Genomic DNA, 23,418 nt, shown 5'->3' with positions numbered 1-23,418 from the left:
ATAGAGTAATTGTTGGATTTTTTTTTAATGTCAGAAAATGATTGTAGAGAAACCTTCTTGGGACTGATCATCTGTTTGGTGTATTTCCCGTCCACCATCAGCAGACCTCTCTGTTTGTGACGACTCACACGAATCTGCACAAAAACAGAAATGATGATTACAAATCCTTTATTGTGTTATTTGGTTTATTCTTAAAGCTTCACTGAACTAAAGGAGCTCACTTTGTGCCAGTTGCCATCATTAATGGAGAATGGAACACAGCCGGATATGTTTCCATGGCCGAGATCATAGGCCAGACAAACCTGTCCGTCTTTAATCTGCACAGAGATCAAAGAACGTCACTGACTGAAGACCATGTGGAAAATGTTGTGAGTAGATGAAATGGTTACTTGGATAGTGACGAAGTCAGCATGATTGATCCTCGCCATGTAAAGAACCAGACCAGAATCCTCCTTTGTCCGCAGCTCAAACTCTAATATCAGCCTGATGCACGCAGGCACACACACACACACACACACACACACACACACACACACACACACACACACACACACACATACACACACACACACACACACACACAGTTTGATTCAATGAGCAACAAAAATACACAAACAGGCCACTTTCTCTAAACCAGTGGTTCTCAACCTTTTCAGTCCATGACCCCCAAAATAAAGGCTCCAGAGACCCCCGCTGTAACTGAAGGTGGTTGAACACAGACATAAACATTGAAGAACAGTCATGTGGAGACAGGGCCATCTATAAGGGGGAATAAAGGGAAGAGCTTTTTGGGGCCCATCCATAAAGTCAGCAAAATGATGAATCTGTGAGAACCACATTTATTTATTTATCTGAATAATATCCACTGTTATCCAGGAAGTTTATTACTATTTGGGCCATCGTATATAGTCATCTTAAAGATGTAAATCCTTGTTTTAATCAGAAATAAAATGGGTTAAAAGCATACCTGTCAAGTATCTCGTTTTGGCCGGGAAACTCCCGTATTTTACCCCTCTTTCCCGCCATCTTCCCGTATTATTATTTTCCCTTATATATATCGTATTTTAATGTAATAATAATTAAAAGATGCCTTACTAAACTGAACGCCGTCACTGGCCTCGCGAGACCTGCCATCTGAAGTGACCTGGCTTGGTGACAGCTCTCGCGAGATTAGTGCTGACAGCGGCAAAAAACCCGGAAACAACTCAGAGATGAATGAATGGTAAATGGTAAATGGACTTGATTTTACATAGCGCTTTATCACCACACTGAAGCAGTCTCAAAGCGCTTTACACATCAGCTCATTCACCCAATCACTCTCACATTCACACACCAGTGGGACAGGACTGCCATGCAAGGCGCTAGTCGACCACTGGGAGCAACTTAGGGTTCAGTGTCTTGCCCAAGGACACTTCGACACATAGTCAGGTACTGGGATCGAACCCCCAACCTCTCGATCAGAAGACGACCCACTACCACCTGAACCACGGTCGCCCAGAAATGAAGACGTTCCGGCGAAAAAAACTAAGAACTGGTGTAAATACGTTGTAAAATGTGACAGAGAGTTTATCTTCATAAAAAGCAGCAGGATGGGACACAGTTACACGTTCTGTTGGATTAATAACTGAGATTTTAACGTCTACCACAGCGGAAGGAACACGTAAGTCACCATGAAAAGCGTTATAGTGTTATAGAATGTAAAGTCTGCAACAAATGTGTCTAATAAGTCATTAGTGAATACCAAAGAACCACGAGTGAGCATGAGAAAATAAAAGAAAATATCTAATGAAAATAAAATATTAATCTTTAACTTAAAGATAAACAGTAAATATGCAATGCATTGACTTGCATATAAACTGTAAGTATATCAAATAAACACGTGCTTCAAATACACATTTACATTTTTATTTAGGCTGTTTTCTAATTTAGGAAATATCAGGGATACTGGAGCTTGGTTGGGCGGGTGGGACGGCTCGTAGTGGGTGCCAGAAAATTTCCCTTATTTTCAAATCCCAAACTTGACAGGTATGGTTAAAAGTGACCAAAAATGGTGGAAAAGGTGGTGAAATGGGATTTTAAAAACCACAGAAATTGTTTAAAAGTTGGAAATTAGAGTGGACAAAACAGACAGAAAAAAGTGGTAAAAAAAAGGGTTCAGTGTCAATATTGGAACAATTAGTTTAAAATGGCAAATAATGGACATGGCAAATCATGAATGTGGTTAAATTGTCAAAAAATAAGCACAAAATATGGTGAAAAGAGGTTAAAAGTAACAATAATGGGTCAACATGTGTCACATTTGGTGGGAAAAGTAATGGAAAGGGTTTATAAGTGCCAAAAATATCCTGAAAGTGGAAAAAATGTGCATAAAGGCATTTAAATGTAAGTAATGTAGCAAAAATAGATTGAAAATAGGTTAAAATATGGCAAGTTTGGTGTAGCTGCAGACAAAAGGTAAAACATAAACAAAAATGGGCTCAAATTGCTCAGAAAATATTCTTAAGTTTCTTAAAAACATCTGGCGACCCCCTCCCAGTGTCTCACAACACCACGTGGGGTCCCGACACCAAGGTTGAGAACCCATGCCCTAATGCAATCATTATTTCACTGCACCTCTCTCTGACTTTGGTGTCATCAAAGCTGAAGCTCATGTGGCTGTTCTTGGTCAGTCCGAACTGAAAAGCCTTCTCCAGCGCCGTGGGGGCCACAGCTGAGGAACAGGAATCCTGCAGATTGGACACAACCTGTCAGTTATACTGACATCTCTGAGAATCTCCTGTCAGCACCACAAACTATAACGCCACACTCACACTACTGACAATCATGTGAATAACTTCAGATCTGCAGTGGGCGGCAGGTCAGAGTTCATCATACAAAGTCATTTACAGGAGAAAGGAGGTGACAAGTTTAGAGAGTAAAAGACATTTCATTCCTTTTTTTATTGCTGGTTTAAAGCCGTATATCAAATTAAAGCAACAACTATTCATCTAAATAACTACAGAAATGCAAGATTTGTAATAGTGCAGCATCTATGAATTCATTTTTTTCCCCCTTCATTTAAATAATTCAGTTAATGATGCAAGCATTACATTTGGTACAGATCTCCAATTTAAAGAAAAAAAAAATGATTGGTGTCCACTCAAAATTTCTAAACCTTTAATTTCAGAACTAAATTAACGAGCACAGATCGTAAGCTTTTATGGAAAAACTCTGATGATTGTTAGTTGTATCAGTTCCGTGCTCTAGATTTTTTCATACATCAAATTCGTGACAATATGCAGATGCCCTAGGCAAATTTATTTAATGCACTTTTAGAATAATGGACTATAATACAATATAACACCTACAGCTATAGTGCAAATGTCTCGAGGGAACAATAACAAAAATGGTGCAAAAACAAAAATCAATGCAAAACAGTGGAATCAAAAGTTTCAGTACAAGAACATTTCTACTTTTCTGCTTGGTTTTACTATTGTGCAAACAACACAATAGAAATATATAGAATATAAATAAAGATAAATATGGGCAGAAAATTAGCAGGTATAGTTACAGATTTTTAATACTAATATTCAATTAAGAGAAAACGTACAGTGATTGTAAAGGGTGTGTTTCACTTTTATTTTACCTTTTTAAAATAATATAAAAAATAAATAAATAAAAATGGGGTTGCAATTGCAATAGTTGCCCTAGGCAGCCGCCTGTGTTACCTGTCGGGAAGGCCGGCCCTGACACTATGACATTGTTTGGTTGAGAAATATGCACTATTTTCCTTTTCTACTCTCAGCTGTATACGCTGCGACCGTTATCCTACAGGCATTTGGAGAAAATGCACTCCAGGCAAAATCATGAGCATAGTATGTTTGACCAAAAGCTATATTTTGAGTCAAATGTCAACAATTCTAAAAGTTTGTCTTTAAAATATTGTGTTTATTTTAGGCTTAAAAAAACAAGGACATTGTGGAGGTGCTTGAATGCTAAAGATACTTTGTTGTTATATTATTTACTATATTGTTTATTATTTATTTTTTCAATTAGTAATATTGATAGTAGCCCAATATAGACCCTAGTGCCTCAGAAATGTAGGCATAGATTAAAAAATGTATGTTGAAATTTTGCAGATTTTTCAAAAGCAAAAGTTAAAGGTTGGCACTTGTTCCATATTTCATGCCTGCATCACAAACTGAAGGATTTTTCCTCTTCTTATGTTTACAGCTGCTACAGATGATGGATTTTCTTTGTTCCTTTTTCAGGGCACATAAGATCTTAATTTCTGTCATTACATAAAGACAATTTCTACCAAAAACTTCAAAAGTGTATCTGGAGGAAATTACCTACCTTACCTTTAAATAATGCAGGTAACTTGGTACACTTACACACATCTTAAGAGTCAATCTTAAAGAGTCATGTGACGTCCAATAACCAATCATCACATTCCATTATGTTGAGACAAAAACTTCATTAAAACTTGAATGGCTCCACTGTTTACAGGGTTTACAGATTTCATGTTTGAATGCTTAGTTTGATATAAATTAAAGTTGGTCTAAACATTATAAATACTTACCAACTGATACATCTGACTTTCATTGGATATTTGTTTTCTGAGTTCTTCTGACTACCACAAGGTGTCGGTGCTGTTACACATCCATCTTTAATCCTCCTTGTGTCCAAGTCTACGTTCCTTTCACTCTGTTAATCGTTTGCTTCCTTAGCTAACCTGTTCAGGTCTCCACTCACTAACTTTTAATTTCAGTTCAAGCTTAAAACACTTCATCACCTTTATGATTTACATTAGTTCTTATGCCGCCATCAGTTTCAGACTCACTTTTGATTTTTCAACTTTTCCTTCTTCATACTTGTTCTTCTTAGATCTTCCATGATATTCTCTCTTTATATTCTCTCTCTTCTTTCCAGTTTCCACTCTAGCCTTCTCCTTCTTGGTTTGCATTTTACACATTGTTTCTATCCTATCCTTTCTTACGTCTGAAGTTCCTTCTCTGCAACGCTCTCCCTCTCTGCTCTGACTTCCAAATGGTTTCTATGACTCTCACCTATTAGGGAATTAAGCTGAATTGCAGTGGGGGTTGAGGTGAGGGTGGGGGTGGGGGTGGTGGGGTGGGGAGACGACCGCATGTCTTCGATTACGTGCGTCTCAATCTCCAATCCTCCCTTGTTCCCTTTCAAGTGAAGACATTCCCACAGCGTGACCTTGCTTTGTGGAGGCTGACACTCACCTCTTATCGTGCACTGTCCCCACATCCACCTCCACCTCCTTCTTTTCTCTCCCTTTTATTCTCTGCGCTCCAACAAAAGCCAGACGTCACTTGCTCACAGGCCCTTTTCCTTCCCCTCTCCTTTCATTCCTCTCCTTCATCTTTCCATTAAGACAACAAAAGACGAGTGGCGCTCCGCTCTGAGAGCCTCTCCCACTTTCTCTTCCTTTCCACCATGGCTGCACTTTTCTCCTCTCTCCACTTATCCTCTTTCATCCTCCTCTCCTCTCCTTCTTTCTCTCATCCCCTCTACGCCTTTTCATCAAGCTAACAATGGGGTCGACGCTCCTCCATTCAGGACTTTAGTTGGAGGTCACACCAAAATAGAAACTCAAGTCATTAAGTCACTTCTCAGTGTGTGTTAGTGCATGTCCATGTGTGTCTATGTGGAAGTGACTTTCCACCAGTCGTCCGACTTAAAAGTTTGCCTTGTGGCTATTGTATTACAGATTTTAGTCTCTGCTTGCTTTTCTATAGAAGCTGAGCAGGAATTTCACCTAAGAACTGCACAGAGCTTTGATCAGCTGAACCTAGAGCAGTGCTTCTCAGAGTGAGGAGTGCACATGGATTAAAGTTGGACATGAAATGGTTTTAAACATGAATTAAGACAATGATCTAAAGAAACATGTGGAATAAATTCATCCAGTCCAGGCATAATGACTGGTTTATCATAGATGTATAAAGACAGAATGGAAAAGCTCATGCTTACATGGAGGAGGGTAGAAGATGTAGTTCATACTTAGACACCACCCATGATGAAAACTGATATGGAGGGTAGACGATCAGCGTTTGTGGATGAGTTAGTGTCATCTTTAAATACTGTAAGTTCCAAGGACTTGTTTAAGGAACACAAACCATCAGGCCCTTCTTTACAACTTTGTTTAGTCTAATGTTAAAAAATTATTTGATAATTTGTCTTATTGTTCCACTACTTCACATTAACCTTAGAATTACTTCACAAACTGATTGAATGAAGTTCTGAATAATCACAGACCTTAAAGAGCATTTTTGTAAAGTTTTTCTTTTTTTCTTCATGCAATAAGTCATACGTTTGATTTATTCTGAATTCTTTGCATTTAGTATTAGTCTATGTTGTGTCTGGTTAAATAGTCTTGTTGATGAAAATGATTAATTGACAAAGGTAACTCAGACAGTGCTTGCAGTGAGAAGCAAAAACTAGACAAACTGCATTTCCGACACAAAATGCAAGTGAGGACGCATTAACTGAAAGCCTCTGAGTCAGTATAATCCTAAAAATAACCCATTGGAGTCAGAATGACCCTTCTCAGAGTCAGTATATTCCTAAAAAAACAACCCCTCACAGTCAGTATAACTCCTCAGAGTCACTATAACCCCTCAGAGTCACTATAACCCCTCGGAGTCACTATAACCCCACAGAGTCACAATAATCCCCCAGAGTCACTATAACCCCTCAGATTCAGTATAACCCCACAGAGTCAAAATAATCCCTCAGAGTCAAAATAATCCCTCAGAGTCAATATAATCCAAAAAAAAGCCCTCAGAGTCAGTATAACCCCCAAGAGTCAAAATAACCCCTCCAAATCAGTATAATCCTAAACAATTTAGTATTCCATACCCTGGTTGGTACAATCAGATTAAAAATAGAAGAAGAGTTAACCGTCAATCATATACAAATTAAAAAATATTAATAATGAAGTGCACTTAAAACAAATAAAACTAATCAGAAGTTTTAGTGGGAGCTGTGGAAGCAGCTGCTCAATGATTCAATAAAAAAAGAGTATTTCCTGATCTTCCATTTAAATTAATGCATGACTCAGGATTACCAACGTGCAACATCAGTATTATTAACGACTGATCCCATAGTTTGTCATTGAGGTCCCAAAACAAGAGCCACGAAGGAGCAACAAGACAAATGGGACCTGATCCTGGACCTGAATACCACTGTAACAGCACAGTGAGAATAATAATAAAAATAATCCCCACAGATTTTCTCTCACACAGGCTGAGTTACATTTGTCATTTTTCAGGAGGACTAAAACAAAGATTTTATCTACAGTACGAAGTCTGACTAACAGAAACATGTCCATGTGTGTCAAAGTATACCGCGTCTGAGCTGGGATCCTGTGTGGTGTTGGTGGTGGTGGGTGGAGCTACAGCAGTGGGCACAGTTGGTCTGACAGCAGGTGGAGAAGGGGGCATGGCCTCCTGCTGGTCAGTAGTCATTGGGTGAGAAGAAAGCAGATTAGAAGCAGCAAGCTGTGAAAGCATTGATTAATGATGAAGGAAATGATGACATTTCAAGTTTTAATACTTTTACCATATTTATAAACCATCTGAACATGTCAGGTTTGTTTGTTGTTTTCATACTAAAGCATGGTGGCGGCAGCATCATAAGGTACATTCAGGAAAGCTTTAAAAGGTTGGCCAACAAGAACACTAAGGCAAGTGATACAATTTACTTTTCTGTAAGATAAATTACAGAAAAGAGGACAGGCCATACAATGAAATGCTGTTGAAATGGTTGAATTTAGTTTAGTGTGATCAAAAGTGATGCTGAGATGAAGCAGGCAGAGCTGAAAGAGGAATTCACATGGGAAGAAATATACAGAACTATTTATATCAGTTGTTTTTTTATTTGCTCATGTTTGATCTTGAATTACACACAATTGAAGTTTTTATAATCATGTTTTCAAGGAGAAAATCTAAATTATTATTTTATTTTAAGTGATTAAACTTCAATACAAGATCCAGAGAAGCAGCTAAAGACGTCTTCTGACCTGTTTTCAGTGTAACACTAAAATGTCATGATAAAGCACAAGGTGTGTTTACTTTTTACTTCATTACTTTTGCTTTTTAGTCATGTATGTAATTTTTGTAAGTGTTTTTTTTCCACTTTTGCTATCATTTCAACTGGGCACCATTGTAAAAAAAAAAAAAAAAAAAAAGAAAAAGGAATTTCTCCCTGAGATTGATAAAAAGCAACTAAACCGCAAAATCTGCTGAAAGCATTTGTATTTTGGGTATGAAGTAGTGTTGTTGATTGATTCTAGTCCAATTCTTGACACTTTAGTCAAAGTTACAATTTGGTGGTTTTTTTGGTGTAAAAATGTAGGAGTGACTGCCCTCTATGGGTTGAAACTCAGCTTTTAAAACATAATTTTACTATTGGCTGAAAATAGAGCTTTGTGACGTTTTGGTGGTTTCTTATGTCACTGTTAGCCCCCGCCCCTTTTATTAAACAGTATCACCTGTGGGCTCTACAATCTATGGTGAGTAGGTTGGATTGAGAGAATTGTGAATAGAAATGTATAATGAGTATTGAGAAGCTAGTTAGCATCGCATATATTGTTCTTTGAAGACTGTGTCCTAACTGCTCCTGGAGCCCCGCCCATAATCAAGGCATTTTTTTTCAATATCCAGCCGAGACACACACGTCAGCCAAAACCTCAGGGTTTAGTTCCTCTTTAAAGTATTTCTGATTCTCTGTCTGATTTGTTCTTGTAATCAAAACAATATGATTGTGGGTTTGGATCAAGGTCTGTGTGGAGTTTGTCTGTGTGTTCATTGGAGTTCCTAAACTGACCATAGGACAGGGTGACCAGATTTTTAAAAGTCAAAACCAGGACACTAATTTAACCAAATAAACTATTTGCATATGCTTTTATTTGTAATGAAAATTAAGTCACATAAATGACATTTCTTTTTTCTTCCTTGGATGAAATGTATTATTGCAACAGCTGAACTAATTTAAAACCACACCGTGGACAGTGTGACCTACAGAGTTGACCCATATGAGTTATTTTAAATGATTCCTCAGGCTAATATACAGCGCTTGACAGTATCAATGCTCCGAGAGCTTCCCTCTTGAAATACCGACTATGCAAGTTTGGAGGAGACGGACCGTCTTTGGCCTGGAGAACATTTCACTTCACAGCAGTCACGTGACCACAGGCTAGAATATACGTGACGTCAAAACATACTGGCATTTCCAGCCATTGCTGTGGGTAGCTGAAACAAGTTAGCCTCTGTTTACAGCCAAAAAAGCACAATATGATAGTTTCGTGTTGGGTTAATAGTGCACTAATCGCTACGATACTGGAGTTAAACGTGGATTCTTTAGTAAGGAAAGTCCGCGAGTCAGATCGTAACTTCGGGATATGGATTGGCCCTCAGGGCTGTGCTTGCACCGCAGCTACAGTCTATGGGCTGGAGGAGCAGCCGCCACCGTCATACTCTTCTCCCCGCCGCCTCAGACCCGGTGCTCGGCCTGCGTCGGTGGCGCCTCCCCCCTACACCCTGGCCTTGCCGCCGTTGTCGGTCCCTTTCACCAGGGGTCGGAATGGACATGGGGTCGCCCGGCCGCTGCGCCAACCCTCGGCGGAGGGGGCCGACGACTGCTGCGAGGCCAGGGAGTAGGGGGGAGCACCTCCGACACGGCGAGGAAGGCCGAGCACCAGGATTCCAACGGCGGTGGCGGCTGCTCCTCCAGCCCATAGCCCATAGCCCAGCCCCGCTTCTCACCCCAGCCCTTAGAGCTAATCCTTATCCCAAAGTTACAGGTCAACTACTGTCTGCATACACAATCAAAAAACAACGGAGGCTGGATCGAATGTTTGCTGATTTTTGCAACAGTGCTGCGGTGCTTGTGGCCACTAGGGGCGCTTGCGTGAAAGTTACCGGTCTAGCGCTCCTAGTGGACAAAGGTTACACAGTGTTCCTTCAAAGTGGCCATCAGTCAAAAAAAAGATCACGTTTGTGAGCGAAATGCGCGGCTGCTTTCAGGGTCTTTTCTGTCAGCAACAGAAGTCCATTTCTTAATAAACAGGACAAACAGGACTGATCTGTGAAAAAAACAGGACAAATCAATGATCAACTGGGACTCTACCAGGTAAATGGGGACGTCTGGTCACCCTACCATAGGAGAAACTTTGTACGTGTGTGTATAAATTTTCCCCATCTGTGAATGTTAAACCTGGACTAAAATCTTCTGACTCACTAAAAGTATATAAAGAAGTTTGCTCAGCTTAAAGATCATTTCCCTGTATTTAAAGCTGTTAACAGGTGAGAGGAACTCAGAGAGCCTATACACTAGATCATAAAGAGATGAGCACACATAAAGCAACAGCCCATAGTGATAGTGCAGCTTTAGCTCATGCTTCATGATCCATGTCCCCTGAGAGCTGTAGTTTAGCAGCTAACAGGAATGCTGATAACCTATGGCTGCTGTATGACATGCCATTTTTAAATATATGTGAAATATATATTGCTGGCACTCAGTGAGTGAAATAATTAGGTTGCTGTTAGCATGGTGGCTAAACGCTAGCTCACGGTGTTTAGCTCGTGTGTGCTCATTAACTATAAAGCTAGGATGGAGCTATAGCTCTGCACACGACGACAGGCTGCCAGAGGTGGAGTTTAGTGACTCAAGGCTGAAGGGACGATAAAGAAGAGTTAATGGGCTGTGCTGCTGCTGCATGATGAATTACTGAGCCAACATGGCTGCATTTCATCACAGGGAAGCTGGTGTGTCACCTCAGGAAAGCAGCATCGACGCCATATAATAACAATCATACACTGGAATGAAAGAGAGCGGCTGGAAATGTGCATCTGTGTGTGTCAGGGTTGGGATGAATTACATTTTTCAATTACAATTAAGTCTTCAATTATCCATGTGCAATTACAACTCAGTTACGAATACAGGGAGCGGCATTTTTTCCATTTACAATTACTATTATTCCACTAAAAGTCAATTACAATTACATTCTTAATTACAATTATTGACCCTTTCGTAAATAAGTCCATAAAACATAAATATAAACATAGCTTTCTTTTTTTTACAATTTATTATTTTATTTTATTTTCAAATAAACACCACACAAACACTTAAACTTAACATCAAAACAGGGTAATGTGAGCGTCATTATGAGATTATCAATACATTCCATTAACAGACAAAAAAAAAAGAATAAAATAAATAAATTTAAAAAAAATCTAATAATAATAATAATAATACTAATAAGAAAATGTAAAAAAAAATAATAACAATAAAAATAGTAATTTCTGATGACTTAAATCAGCTGTAAAATACACTAAAATTATGATCTATCATCTCATTTGTTTTTCATATCTTGGTTGCCTTGTTAGGCTTCTTAATCAATAAAAATATTGGTATTAATATTTTTGCTTTGAACATCTGAGCCTTTTTTGTGCCTGTTTACCCCTTCATTTACCTTTTTTAATGGTAAAATGATCCTGTAGAGAAGTGACAGGTAAAGCTGACATGAAACACTTTTTATTGATTGTTAACTACGTATGTGTAAGACTTAGAACTGTAACATGGTTCCACAGGTTTGCATTTAATTAAAATGTAAATTATAGATTTTTATAGAATTTTAATACCAATTACAATTACACAGTCAACTATCTGAACTCAACTGAACTTACAACTCAATTTCAATTACAACAGCATATTTTTGCGATTACCTTGTAATTGTATTTAATCATAAATTATGCAATTACAATTATAATTGACCACAACCCTTGTGTGTGAACTGAAATGAAGCAGCAACAGTTACCCCACGTTTTTCATTAAGAAAGATGTCCTTAATGTGGAGACTCTGCATTCTTTACACCCTAATCACACCCTTTAATGTCACTTTAACGTCTTTTATCCAGCATTATTCAGAAAGGCGACTGATGTTCAGTGAGTGTGTTATCCCAGCCACTTACAGCAGGAGGTGGTGTGACGGCAGCTGTTGGAGGAGCAGTGGGCGGCTTCGTCTCCTCTTCCTCTGGCAGTGGAAGAGCAGGTGCAGGAGGGCCGAGGTACGGGCACTGACCGATCTCAGCGTGCTCGAAAGAAACGGGCTGAGAGAAATCTGACAGGCTGAGAGAGGAACACACAGTCAGACAGAAAAGAGAAATTCAAACCAAAATAAATCAGAATTTGATGCATTTTATTTTACAAACGTTGCATGAAAAAAAAACTCATTGTTGGATTGAAGAATGTTTTTATAATTGGCTGACTGTTAATGTGATAAATCAAGATTACAGAGGTGATCAATGCTTAGGTTTAAATCAGCATAATTAAGCCCAGGTTATTCTCTGTTAAACTCAAGGCCCGGGAACCAAATCAGGGCCGTTCAATATGGGGACCGCGAGCCAAAGTTGGCCCACAAGCGATTAGGTTTGGCCCGCAGCCAATATCTGAAATTGTTTTTTGTTTTGTTTTTTTATTCAAAATGTTATCATTGAAAATATAAAAATGGAATACAGTACAGTGATTTATAATAATAAAAAAAAAATCTAAAGCTGATGTCCAATTACATTCTTGTTACATTCGTGTGTATGCAGTGTCCCATTTTGTTGAATTTATATTGCACTAAATGTCTTTGAAGACAGTTAAGTTATTGGCATATTTAATTTCATGCCCTGCAATTTGAATGTTTATTTTAGGCCCCGCAGCCCTTCACCGTGATTAATTTTTTGCCTTTCAATGAAAAGAAATTAGGCACCCCTGCTTTAGACCATCTAATTCAGAACGCAGAACAACGTTAAAAAAGACAAAAAGAAAAATGTAAAAATTACTTTCTAAATTACCACATAATTCAGTTGTAGATACAGTATCTCAGCCCTTCTAAATACATACATTCAATGAAACTCCACAATATTTTCCCATGGTATTATCACTTGACAGTCATTTTAAATCTCAAATTGTTCAAAGAACTACATTTTCCTGAAATTATTCCACATAAATTCACCAAATGGGGACATTAATGTTGAAATTGTTCGATTCCTGCATAAAATTACTTTTTATTTGGCCTAAAATGACTTTGACACCCCTGCTCTATTCTCCGTACCCTCTGAGGCTACAACCACCCCAATATTACACAAATACAATTTGCTTTTTCATTATATTGTTGTATTCTAGTTGTATCGTCATAATGTTTGGTCATTAAATATATTGTGGAGCTCCAGATGTTTGGTTATTTGGAAGAAAGTGAGGCAATCGACCTGTGGGCTCAACAAAAGACCAAAATAACAGACAGACAAACAGACGGACAGTGAGGTCAGATTAGTTTGAAGTTGGTCTGATGGTGGTGAGGCGACGGAGCGATAGCACGGTAAAAGAAATATTGAGCGATGTGATAGGTGAACACAAACAAAAACAACATGACGAGCGGGTGGATTTTGAGTTATGAGTGTGTTTATGACCGAAGACAGCTCCATTACTGCTGTTCAGGCAGAAGACGACACTGACTTCATCATCAACACCATCACCATCATCATGACCTCCTGCAAGCGCAATAAACGCTCTTTAACCCTGCTGCATGCAGGGTTTAAATGATGCAAATGAGTCCCTTACTGCCCCACGCCAAAAGTAAATGACAGTGATCACAGGGAGAGCTATAGCAGTGATCATCAAAGAAGACATTAGTAATATAAAGTCAAACAGGAGGGTCATCACACTATAGTCAAGGCTGACGCAACAATAGAAAAGTAAATCATTATAAAACTGAACGAGATGAACTGGATTTTTTGAACAATTGCAAGTGAGGATGTAGGTGGTGAAATCTACTGTAGAACGCTGTATGAAGGAAAATATGACTGAAATGGGTTGAAAAACAGTGAGAAAGGTGGAAACATGTTGAAATAAGCTTAAGAAGTGGGAGAAGGATGGAAAAAAATGAGAAAAGCTTGAATAAGCTGAAAAATGTTGAAATTTCTGAGACATTCTAAATAAAATTGAAGAAAGCTGAAGAAAGCTAGAGTAAGGTGAACATGTTGAAATGGGTTTAAGTATCTGAAATAGTGATGCACCAAAAATTTCAGCTGAAAACCAAAAATGTACTTTTGGGCTATTTTTGGCTGTAAGTGTTCATACTTTTTTTTCACCAAAACAACCCAGCACGCTCTTGTTTGGAAATATGGTATTTCATTACATCTGAGACATTTACCTTAATTTCTGGGCTATGAAGCGCACTGTTTTATTGGCCGCATTACAATAATTTAGCAATTTTCTAGGAAAAGGGTGCCCTTCAGACAACTCAGCCAATCAGAACGGGCAGGTAGGCAGGCTGCTGTACTCAAGTTAGGTTTCACGGAAATGTCCGTGTTTCAACTGATAAGTTTCCTTTACTACATGAAGTCACCTCCTCACTGCTACACGTCTACATATCAGTCCATTTACAGCTTTTTATGATCACTTTTTACTGGAACCAGACTGATACACCTTCGTCCGCTCTTCTTACCGTGAACTACCGCGGATTGATCACAGCGAGTCAGACTTCTGAACAAATCCTACGTGGTGATTTGGCAACTTCATGCTGTTATGGTACAATTACAATCTGGCTAACTTTTACTGGAGACGGAGAGGAGATCAGAACAGCCTGGATACATCCTGTATCCAGGCTGTTCTGATCTCCGCTCCGTCTGTCTGTCCTCCTTACAGAAGCGTTTCCATCAGCCTCAGAGTGCAGAGCACCGATCAATCCTGAACAAACCTAACTTCTATTACAAACTGGCTGACTTTTACTTCATCCACGCTGCTGCAGCGGGCGCTCTCTCTCTTTCTCTGACAACATTTCTCCGTGTCGTTGCTATGATGAGGCAGTGTGCAGACAAAATGAGTGATCAAGCAAAAACAATTTAATGTTAACAATTTCATTGTTCCACCTGGTCTAATGTGACAGAGCTCAATTTTGTGGCGGCATGAAGCTTATAAATCCGGGAAAAATCCACAATTTTGTTTGTTTCAACAAACTTTACTGTAATAAAGCAGAGAAGCTACTCTTAATCAACAACTTAAATACAATATATGTTTTCATTAGAGGACATACCGGTATTTATTTTGACTCACTTTGAGAAGCCCAGTCAGTTATAGGCCTGTACAATATTAATATTTACTGTATACATTAGATTTTATTTCCATTTTTCATTTTTTTTCATATTGTGAATTTTTGGAATGTCAGTGCTGAATAAATATTTGGTATATCTTCAATTGATTTATTCTTTGAAGCATTAATATTAATTTATTCATATGCATTGTTGTAATTTTACTGGTACACAGTCAGAGCCATAAATGCATTGGTGCTAATAATTGTAATCATCATTTCTTTCAGTGTTTCACTTTCGGTACATCTTTATCTAAAACATTGTAATAAAGTTGCAATAATTTGAAAAAGTTGAAAGAAGCATTGAAATGGATGAAAGAATGTAAATGAAGTTGTATAAAGTTTAGGAAATTTAAAACACTAAAGTAGCTAAAAAAAAAAACACGAACATGTTAAAGCCAATGTATAAAAGGTGTGTAACATGGGAAGCTGTTTGAGCATTCCTTTGAAATCAGTGACATTAACTATAGTAGAGCTTTTGGAGTACATGTAGACATCCTCACTAATTATGTTGTGGGTGTAACAAAATATATTAAACACTGAGGGAGACATAGTTTGAATAGATTTTAAAAGTCCTTTTGGCCAAACTGAGAACTCTCGAAAATACCAACCGCAGCATTTTACGGCTATAACTGACGTGCACAAGATGACCAAATTAAACTGTGAATGACTTTAGTTGAAATAAAGATATTGTTTGCTTCATGGTCAAGTGTTAAAACATTGTTTTACATACACAGAGTTGACCATGAGGTTCCAAATGCATCCCTGGAAAGGTACGTTGACTCTGTTGGATGTCTGCTCCACCTCTGCAGGAATACCACCGAGGAAAACACGCTGCAAGCTGATTGGCTGATCGCTGGGCATTGTTGCTTCCTTCTTGGTCTCCTCGTCCACTTGGACAGCAAACAATCTAAAGGAAAACAAAAGAAATATACATAAAATAAAGTAGACAGGCAACAAACAGTGTCACAATTACATAAACACACTAACCTGCCAGGCAGCCTGTCGATGCGTAGTGAGTGTTCTCTACCATCGTTCAGCGTGCCTACATCCGATCGTCTGATGACACGGCGTGGGTCGTGACTGCCGGTAAACACCAACACCTCCAAAGAGCCTTTATTCAACATGACCGAGAGGAACGGCTGCAAGAGGGAATAAACCTCATTATTCTCTGTAATGTACAGAACAATGTATATATAAACTTTTAAAGAAGTTTTAACTTTAAAATTTTTGTAAAGTCAATTGTCACTGATTTGTGTCATATAATTAACTGCTCATTCCAATCAGGCACTGTACCAAAATCCCTGAAAGTAGCTGCTGTGAAACCTCTGTTAAAAAAGAGAACACTGGATGCCTCTATACTGGCTAACTATAGACCAATCAGCAACCTTCCATTCATGGCCAAGATCATTGAGAAGGTGGTCTTCAACCAACTGAGTCAATTCTTAACATTCAACGAAATATTTGATACATTTCAGTCAGGCTTTCGTTCTAATCACAGCACTGAAACTGCTCTTATCAAAGTGATCAATGACACAAGGTGGAAAAAAAGGAAAAGTATCTGTTCTCATTCGATTGGATCTAAGTGCTGCATTTGACACTGTAGATCATACAATATTGTTGCACAGATTGCAAATGTGGGTTGGACTAAAAGGAAAAGTAATACAATGGTTTAAGTCCTACTTAAGTTATTTTGTAAGCATTGGAAAAATTTGAATCTGACAGATTACCAATGTCCTGTGGGGTTCCTCAGGGCTCTGTTCTTGTTTAGCCTTTATATGCTTCCTTTAGGACAAATTTTACAGAACTGTAAGGTTGATTATCAAAGCTACGCAGGTGACACACAACTATGTCTATCACTGACTATGGTCCCATTGAGGTGTTTGTGTGACTGCTTAGAAAAAGTAAACTGCTGAATGAGTGAACACTTCCTTCAACTAAATCATGACAAGACGGAGGTGATTGTCTTTGGTAACAAGGAAAAGAGGACAGCTGTCAGCGAGTATCTTGAGTCTCGATCTTTAAAAGCTAAAGACCAAGTCAAAAACCTTGGTGTTCTGATTGACTCAGATCTTACATTCAACAGTCAGATCAAATCTATCACAAAAACAGCTTCTACCACCTAAAGAACATCTCCAGAGTGAAAGGTTTAATGACTCAGAAAGATCAGGAGAAACTGGTCCATGTTTTTATCTCCAGCAGACTGGACTATTGTAATGGTCTTCTGACAGGAATCCCCCAAAAGAGCATCAAACAGCTACAGCTGGTTCAGAACGCTGCAGCTCGGGTCTTAACCAGAACAAAGAGGTCAGAGCACATTACTCCAGTTTTAAAGTCTTTACACTGGCTCCCAGTCAGACTCAGAATAGACTTTAAAGTTCTGCTGCTGGTGTATAAATCTGTGAATGGGTTTGGTCCAGAATACATCAGTGACATGATAATCAGGTATCTCTCAGATCTATGGGCACAGGTCAGATAGTGAAGCCCAAAGTTCACAGCAAACATGGTGATGCTGCTTTTAGTTGTTATGCTGCAAAGAAGTGGAACAAACTGCCAGCAGAGCTGAAGTTAACGAGCGACTCAGTGAACATTTGTGATGGGCCATGAGAATACCAGGAACGTGTCGGCCAGGGGGCAAATAATATTTGAAAACGTTATGACCATTTGAATGTTGTCACTCTCTAATATACACAAGGGAGAACATGGTCCTCAAAGATCCTAAAGAGCAGGAGGCTGAGGGGACAGAAACAAAGGATGTGGATTTGCATTACTTTGCATTAACCCAACCCACAGCAATGCATGTCAATAGCTGTTTGAAGTTTACAAAGTTTAACCTTATTTGAAGCATGGAGTGCTTTCTTCATTATAACTTGGTCCTTTTTCTCCCTTTCTCTCATATGACTTGTTCCTGGATTTGCCATGGCACATTACATTTTAAAATCCAAGTTAAAAGCAGCTTTTTTTCTACCACGTATGACTGAGAGTGTTTTCATTATATTGTTGATTTAATGTTTGTATTGTAGATTTGTAACCCTGTCTAATATTTTCTGTTGCATCTTTTAATCATGTAGAGCACAGTGAATTGCTTTGTGCATGAAATTCTCTATATAAATACATTTGTCTTGCCTGGCATTGACAGTTTTCAACGCCATTATATTATAGTGGCAAAGTGTCAACATTTTAAAGAATAAGTGGATGTAGAGTTAAATATAGTGTTACTAAAACCAAATGGAAACTTGTGTAGGAATAAGTCCCTCTAGTTAAGAAGTTCTTGATAAAAATCTTTGTAGTCATGTTGTTGTTGATGTAATGTGTTTGTTGATGATTTTACTAATGATTTTAAATGTTTTTTTGTTCTTTTTTTTTGGGGGGGGGGGGGGTTGCCGACATTAATGTTCTTATAGATTTTATGCTGTTAAATGTTTTCTGTTGCACTTTTTGATCATGTAAAGTACATTGAGTTCCCTTGTGTATTAAATGTGCTACACAAACAGAACCATTCCAAAAAATTCAAAGCAAAAATTACAAATTACATTGTAGATATCTCACTCCCTCCAAATTCCCAAATTCAATAAAACTCCTCCAAAAAATGATAGGGCTTGCAGTAGCTATTACAATATTACCAGTAATATTAAATTGCATTTTTTTTCTTCTCTAAAATCTGAAAAATTTCTAGCAAATTATTTTACAGAATTCTGGCAAACTTATTTGCAATTTTTTTAGAAAAAGAGTAGCAAAAAATTGATTTTTTTTTTTTTTGGTCAGGCATGCTTCAGATCGTATGTGGCCCTTGAACTGAGATGAGTTTGACATCCCTGATGTAAACCATTCATTCTTGTGAACCAATCGTGCACCAAATGAAACAGTTTGTTCTAGTTTTATAGCAATAGCTAGAAAAAAAAAAGAAGAAAAAAAATAAATAAATGCGTCCATTTTTTTCCATAAGTGCTTATGTATCTAAATCTTAGAGGCATAATGGTAAATAATATGGGCACAACTTCTTGTGTGATATGAGAACAGTTAGTGTTAGGCTAGTAGCTATGTTCACATATTTAAAGAAATAGTAGTATTTGAAATATTTTAAATAGTTTCATTGTAATATTTTGTTTTTGCTTTAATCTCTGTTCATATTTCTATGAGAATATTAAGCAATTTAATCATAGATTTGCTTTCTGTCTTTGTTTGAATTTAGTGGCGTGTGAGTGAGGTAAAAATGTAGACTAAAGGAAAACTGTGACAAAAATTTAAGTAAATCATTGAGAGAAAAAGAGGAAAAGGTCAAATGAAGGACATTGGTAACAACCTAGTGATGAAGGCAAAAGAGCAAAGACCAATAGGAGCAAAGCCAGAGTGGATTAGAGTGGGAAAAGGCAACTGGAAGAGCCCAGATGAGTGGGAGAGATATGGAGTTTATGAAGAGAAATTGGGGGAAATAAGGGGAGGTAATAAAAGTGCAGAGAAAAAAAGCATAGATGAGAGGAGCAGAGAGGACGGGATAATGGAGGAAGAGATGAGAGGGCAGAGAGCAAAACAGCAAGATAGAGACGTATAGAGGGAGAGGGAGAAGGGACAGAGGTGTGTGAGGGAGCAGCGTGCAGGGTCAGGCTAATTTGAATTTTAATTCACTGTGTGCCAGAGGGCGAAGTGGGAGACAATTTACCACCTGAAAATGGAATTTCAATTTGAGGTCGGGGACAAATTGAACTGCGATGTAGCTACAACACGTTTCTCACTCTCATGCACAGATAGAATGGCACAAGCACACACACATGTACACACACACACACGCACACAAACGAGTAAGGCAGAATAATACAGAAATGTGTTTACACTGAAGCTGGTGCATGAAAAACATTGAACCCTAATAATATTACATTAAAACATTGAAATAAGTGTAGTTTAAAAAACATAACGTGCCCGCACTGGAAAACCCTTGGCCTGACATTTGAAAAATCCTCACAATATTAATGAAAAATAATTTACATTGATTTATTGTGACCTAGCTAAGCACTTCAGTGAATTTATAGTTGGAAATGTTCCATCCATTACATTTATAATACCGGTAGGGGAATAAAACATTATTAAATATGATTACTCACCACGTAAAAGTTTCTGTGACAAACACAAATCAGTCCACGACAAAAGTTTTTTTTCAAAATCCTCAGAAACGCTGTTTTTTCACCAAAAATTGGAAACTTTGCTTCATTACTTAGAATCCCCATATTAGTACCAATGTTTTGATGCATGAATTGTTGCTGGGTTATGAATTCAGATTTACACCTACATGAAATATCAGATTCCAAAAATAGAGACTTTTTAAAAAATGCCATTTTTCCGGACAGACAGACGACAAACTGATGACAATGCTCTTTGACCAAGGCCGAGGGTAAAAATAAAATCATATTTGAATAGGCCTATTACTGGTATACACTTCTATCCATAATTTACTTTTATTTTACACTAAATATGTTTATATTTTTTCCAGTCATATTTCTTATTATTGATTTTAGTGGTTCTGAAATGTCATAAATCCACAATCTCCCACCCCTTATCCCCCACATATCAACAGGAATTATACAACTAATAAACCAAACAAACAAACTAATGTATATGTGATTATACACCTACAGAGGCATATGCATATGCATAAAAAACAAACATACAACAACAATAATAAAAAAATAAGTACTGTAATTCAAAATTCATCAAATCATTTCAGTCTACCTAATTGTTATGTACTTGGACAAATAAATTGTCCCATACCTCATCAAAAGCTCCCGGATTTAAATTTAAGTTGCATAATATTATTATATTAGATAAGACGACAGCTCATTTAACCATATATTAGAGCTGATGTGCAGCACTTTTCCTTTTTAGAAAAAATGCTTTTAAAGCCATTTTAACAAATCTAATATCAAATCCAAAACTTAAAGCAGAACTAAGTAACTTTTTTCACCGTTAATAAATCCTTCTTGTAGTCCCTGTGAGGGTAGTTAAGTGTTTATGGGGTGATTGGGGGTCTTTCATCCCCTCCCTCGCTGTCTCTGGCCAGAAAACGCCAGATGCAACTTTCCTGCCTCCGACACGGTAGCAAGATGTACAGCTCGAGATGTACAACCCGATACAAACTGAACACGGTTGTCTACAAATTCACTTTCTTTAAACTTATATTATGGTGGAACCAGAAAAAAAAGGCAGAGTAGACCTTTGTCTGAGGAACAAAGCAACTCCATGCAGTGACAGCTCAGCGCAACAGGCACGCGCACACACTCGCAACCCAGCGCTCCATCAGGCAGCACACACACAAATATCCATCCATCCATTCATCCATTTTTAGAGCTGCTTTGTCAGCACACAAACACATCACACACATTTCCACACTCCCTTCCGTATTACTCCCACATCATTTATTTATTTTACTTGTCTCTCTTCCTCATACTGTTCACATGGTCACATGGGACTATATGTGTGAAAGCACCCTTAGCGTTACTGTTGTACTAGGATTTTTCAGTGATCGGTTGCTACTGTCTTGGGAGAGCAAAGGTGAACATGTAGCTATAGGGTGGGGCAAAGTGTTTATGACAGTGACATAACCAAAAGGGACCTTTAGGGGGAGCGCTAAGCACAAGTTACTTAGATTTACCTCCCACTAACACCAACCATGGATTTAAACTATATTCACAATCATGGCCTGGCAGATTCTTCAGAATCAGAATCAGAATCAGAATCATCTTTAATCGCCAAGTGTATGTTGTACACACGAGGAATTTGACTCTTTTATCCATTTGAGGTTTTTTTTAGCTGCTACATTCTGTTCTCGAGCACTCATGGTCATCATCAGTGAACTATGTGTTCAAAATCATGTATCACAGGAAAAGATGCTTTTTATGCTTCTTGACCAACAGACTGTAACCACCTCACCAACCACTGCACTCTGATGTGCAGATTAGCTTAACCAGTTTCATTTCATTTACGGCTTTTAAGCAACTGTTGCAATCGCTTTAACTCAATGTCAACCTGTTCCTGTTTTTAGTATTCCTACCTGTTCTATTAGCATTTGACTTTGTATTAAATTGTGCAGCACTTAACACATCTGTGTTTAAATTATTTTATTTATTTCTCTAAAACAGGTTTATCTAAAATGACACCTTGTTGTCTCAATGTGAGTATCTGTAGAAATAAAGGTTATAAAGAAATACATTCATTAGACAAAGAGTAAAATGCATTGAAATGAGGTTTAGTGCCCTTAAATCACTGCCACAAAGTTTTAATATTGTAATTATATTCTACTCTTCACTTCTGCTGAATTGCAGTGGAAAATGTCAAGGTTGAGTTAATGTGGAAAGAAACCAGAACAGGTTATAGTCTTAAAGCTCAAGCAGTTTCTTTCTTATTTAAGATTATTGTATTGTGTGTACAGTGAGATGATATGTGAGTTTATTGTAGTGTTTCTCACATCCTGTGCTGAGATATAAAGTTTAGCCATGAGACAAATAAATAAAACTTATTATCACTGAATGGTTCAGTTGCAGATATTTCAGTTCTTCTAAAATTCACAAATTAAATGATTTTATCTGATATATAATTGAAGCCTGCAATATTTCTATGCTCATTGTTCAAAAATTTTATCGCACATTGTTTGGTATAACAACATTTTTCCTCAGAACTGACTATTTCTCACAAATAACCATGTAGTCATCCTTTTTTTTTTTTTAATTATGTAAATTCGACAATCCTTAAGGTCAAATACTGGACATGAATCAGAATCAGAATAAACTTTATTAATCTCTGAGGGGTAATTGGAAAGACAAAGAGTGGCATATTAAAAAACAACACTAATAATAATAATAATATACACACAAAAAAATAAGCAAGAATACACAAAGAAAACGTGCAAAAAAATATAAGGTGCAAAAATATTAAAATAATAATAATAATAATAATGGATACAAATAAATAAAAGTATACTTGTATATACATATGTAGACAGATTTTTTTTGTTGGCACACTTACCACAAACTAAAAGTACAATTGCTTAATAAAATACTATACTTTCCTGTAATTTATTAAAAAATGATTATTTTACGCTTAAGAGGCCATTTTATCACATTTCTGACAATAGGAGACAATAATTAGCTACATTTTACAAAGGAAACTGTATTTACTTATTTACGTATATACAGTATATATATATATATATACATTCTAAATTCCACCCATTGATTTAAATTTGTAGATTAAGACTTAGGGACCCACTGTTCCACAAATGAAAA

The 23,418-nt window shown here is 37.5% G+C and overlaps 1 protein-coding gene across 9 annotated transcripts in view; it reads right to left on the bottom strand.

The window, feature by feature from the left end:
• The window catches only part of lama2 (laminin, alpha 2), a 294,429-nt gene that overhangs the window by 5,381 nt on the left and 265,630 nt on the right, over positions 1–23,418 (bottom strand). For 5 of the 9 annotated variants that reach the window (XM_028440097.1, XM_028440095.1, XM_028440100.1 and 2 more), the window contains 8 exons: positions 16,136–16,287; positions 15,879–16,055; positions 11,982–12,138; positions 7,356–7,460; positions 2,614–2,726; positions 390–483; positions 222–317; positions 54–134 (listed from right to left, as the gene is read on the bottom strand). In XM_028440097.1, the coding sequence (XP_028295898.1) occupies positions 54–134; positions 222–317; positions 390–483; positions 2,614–2,726; positions 7,356–7,460; positions 11,982–12,138; positions 15,879–16,055; positions 16,136–16,287 (975 nt within the window). Of the gene's footprint in view, positions 1–53; positions 135–221; positions 318–389; positions 484–2,613; positions 2,727–3,607; positions 6,090–7,355; positions 7,461–11,981; positions 12,139–15,878; positions 16,056–16,135; positions 16,288–23,418 lie in introns of those variants that run through there. The other 4 variants (XM_028440096.1, XM_028440098.1, XM_028440103.1 and 1 more) reach the window with 4 other exon arrangements.

This window comes from Gouania willdenowi, chromosome 24 (genome assembly GCF_900634775.1).
Source record: "Gouania willdenowi chromosome 24, fGouWil2.1, whole genome shotgun sequence".
NCBI classification, from domain to species: domain Eukaryota; kingdom Metazoa; phylum Chordata; class Actinopteri; order Blenniiformes; family Gobiesocidae; genus Gouania; species Gouania willdenowi.
Note: the sequence above shows the minus strand (reverse complement) of the source record. Positions and strands in the feature narration are given on the sequence as shown.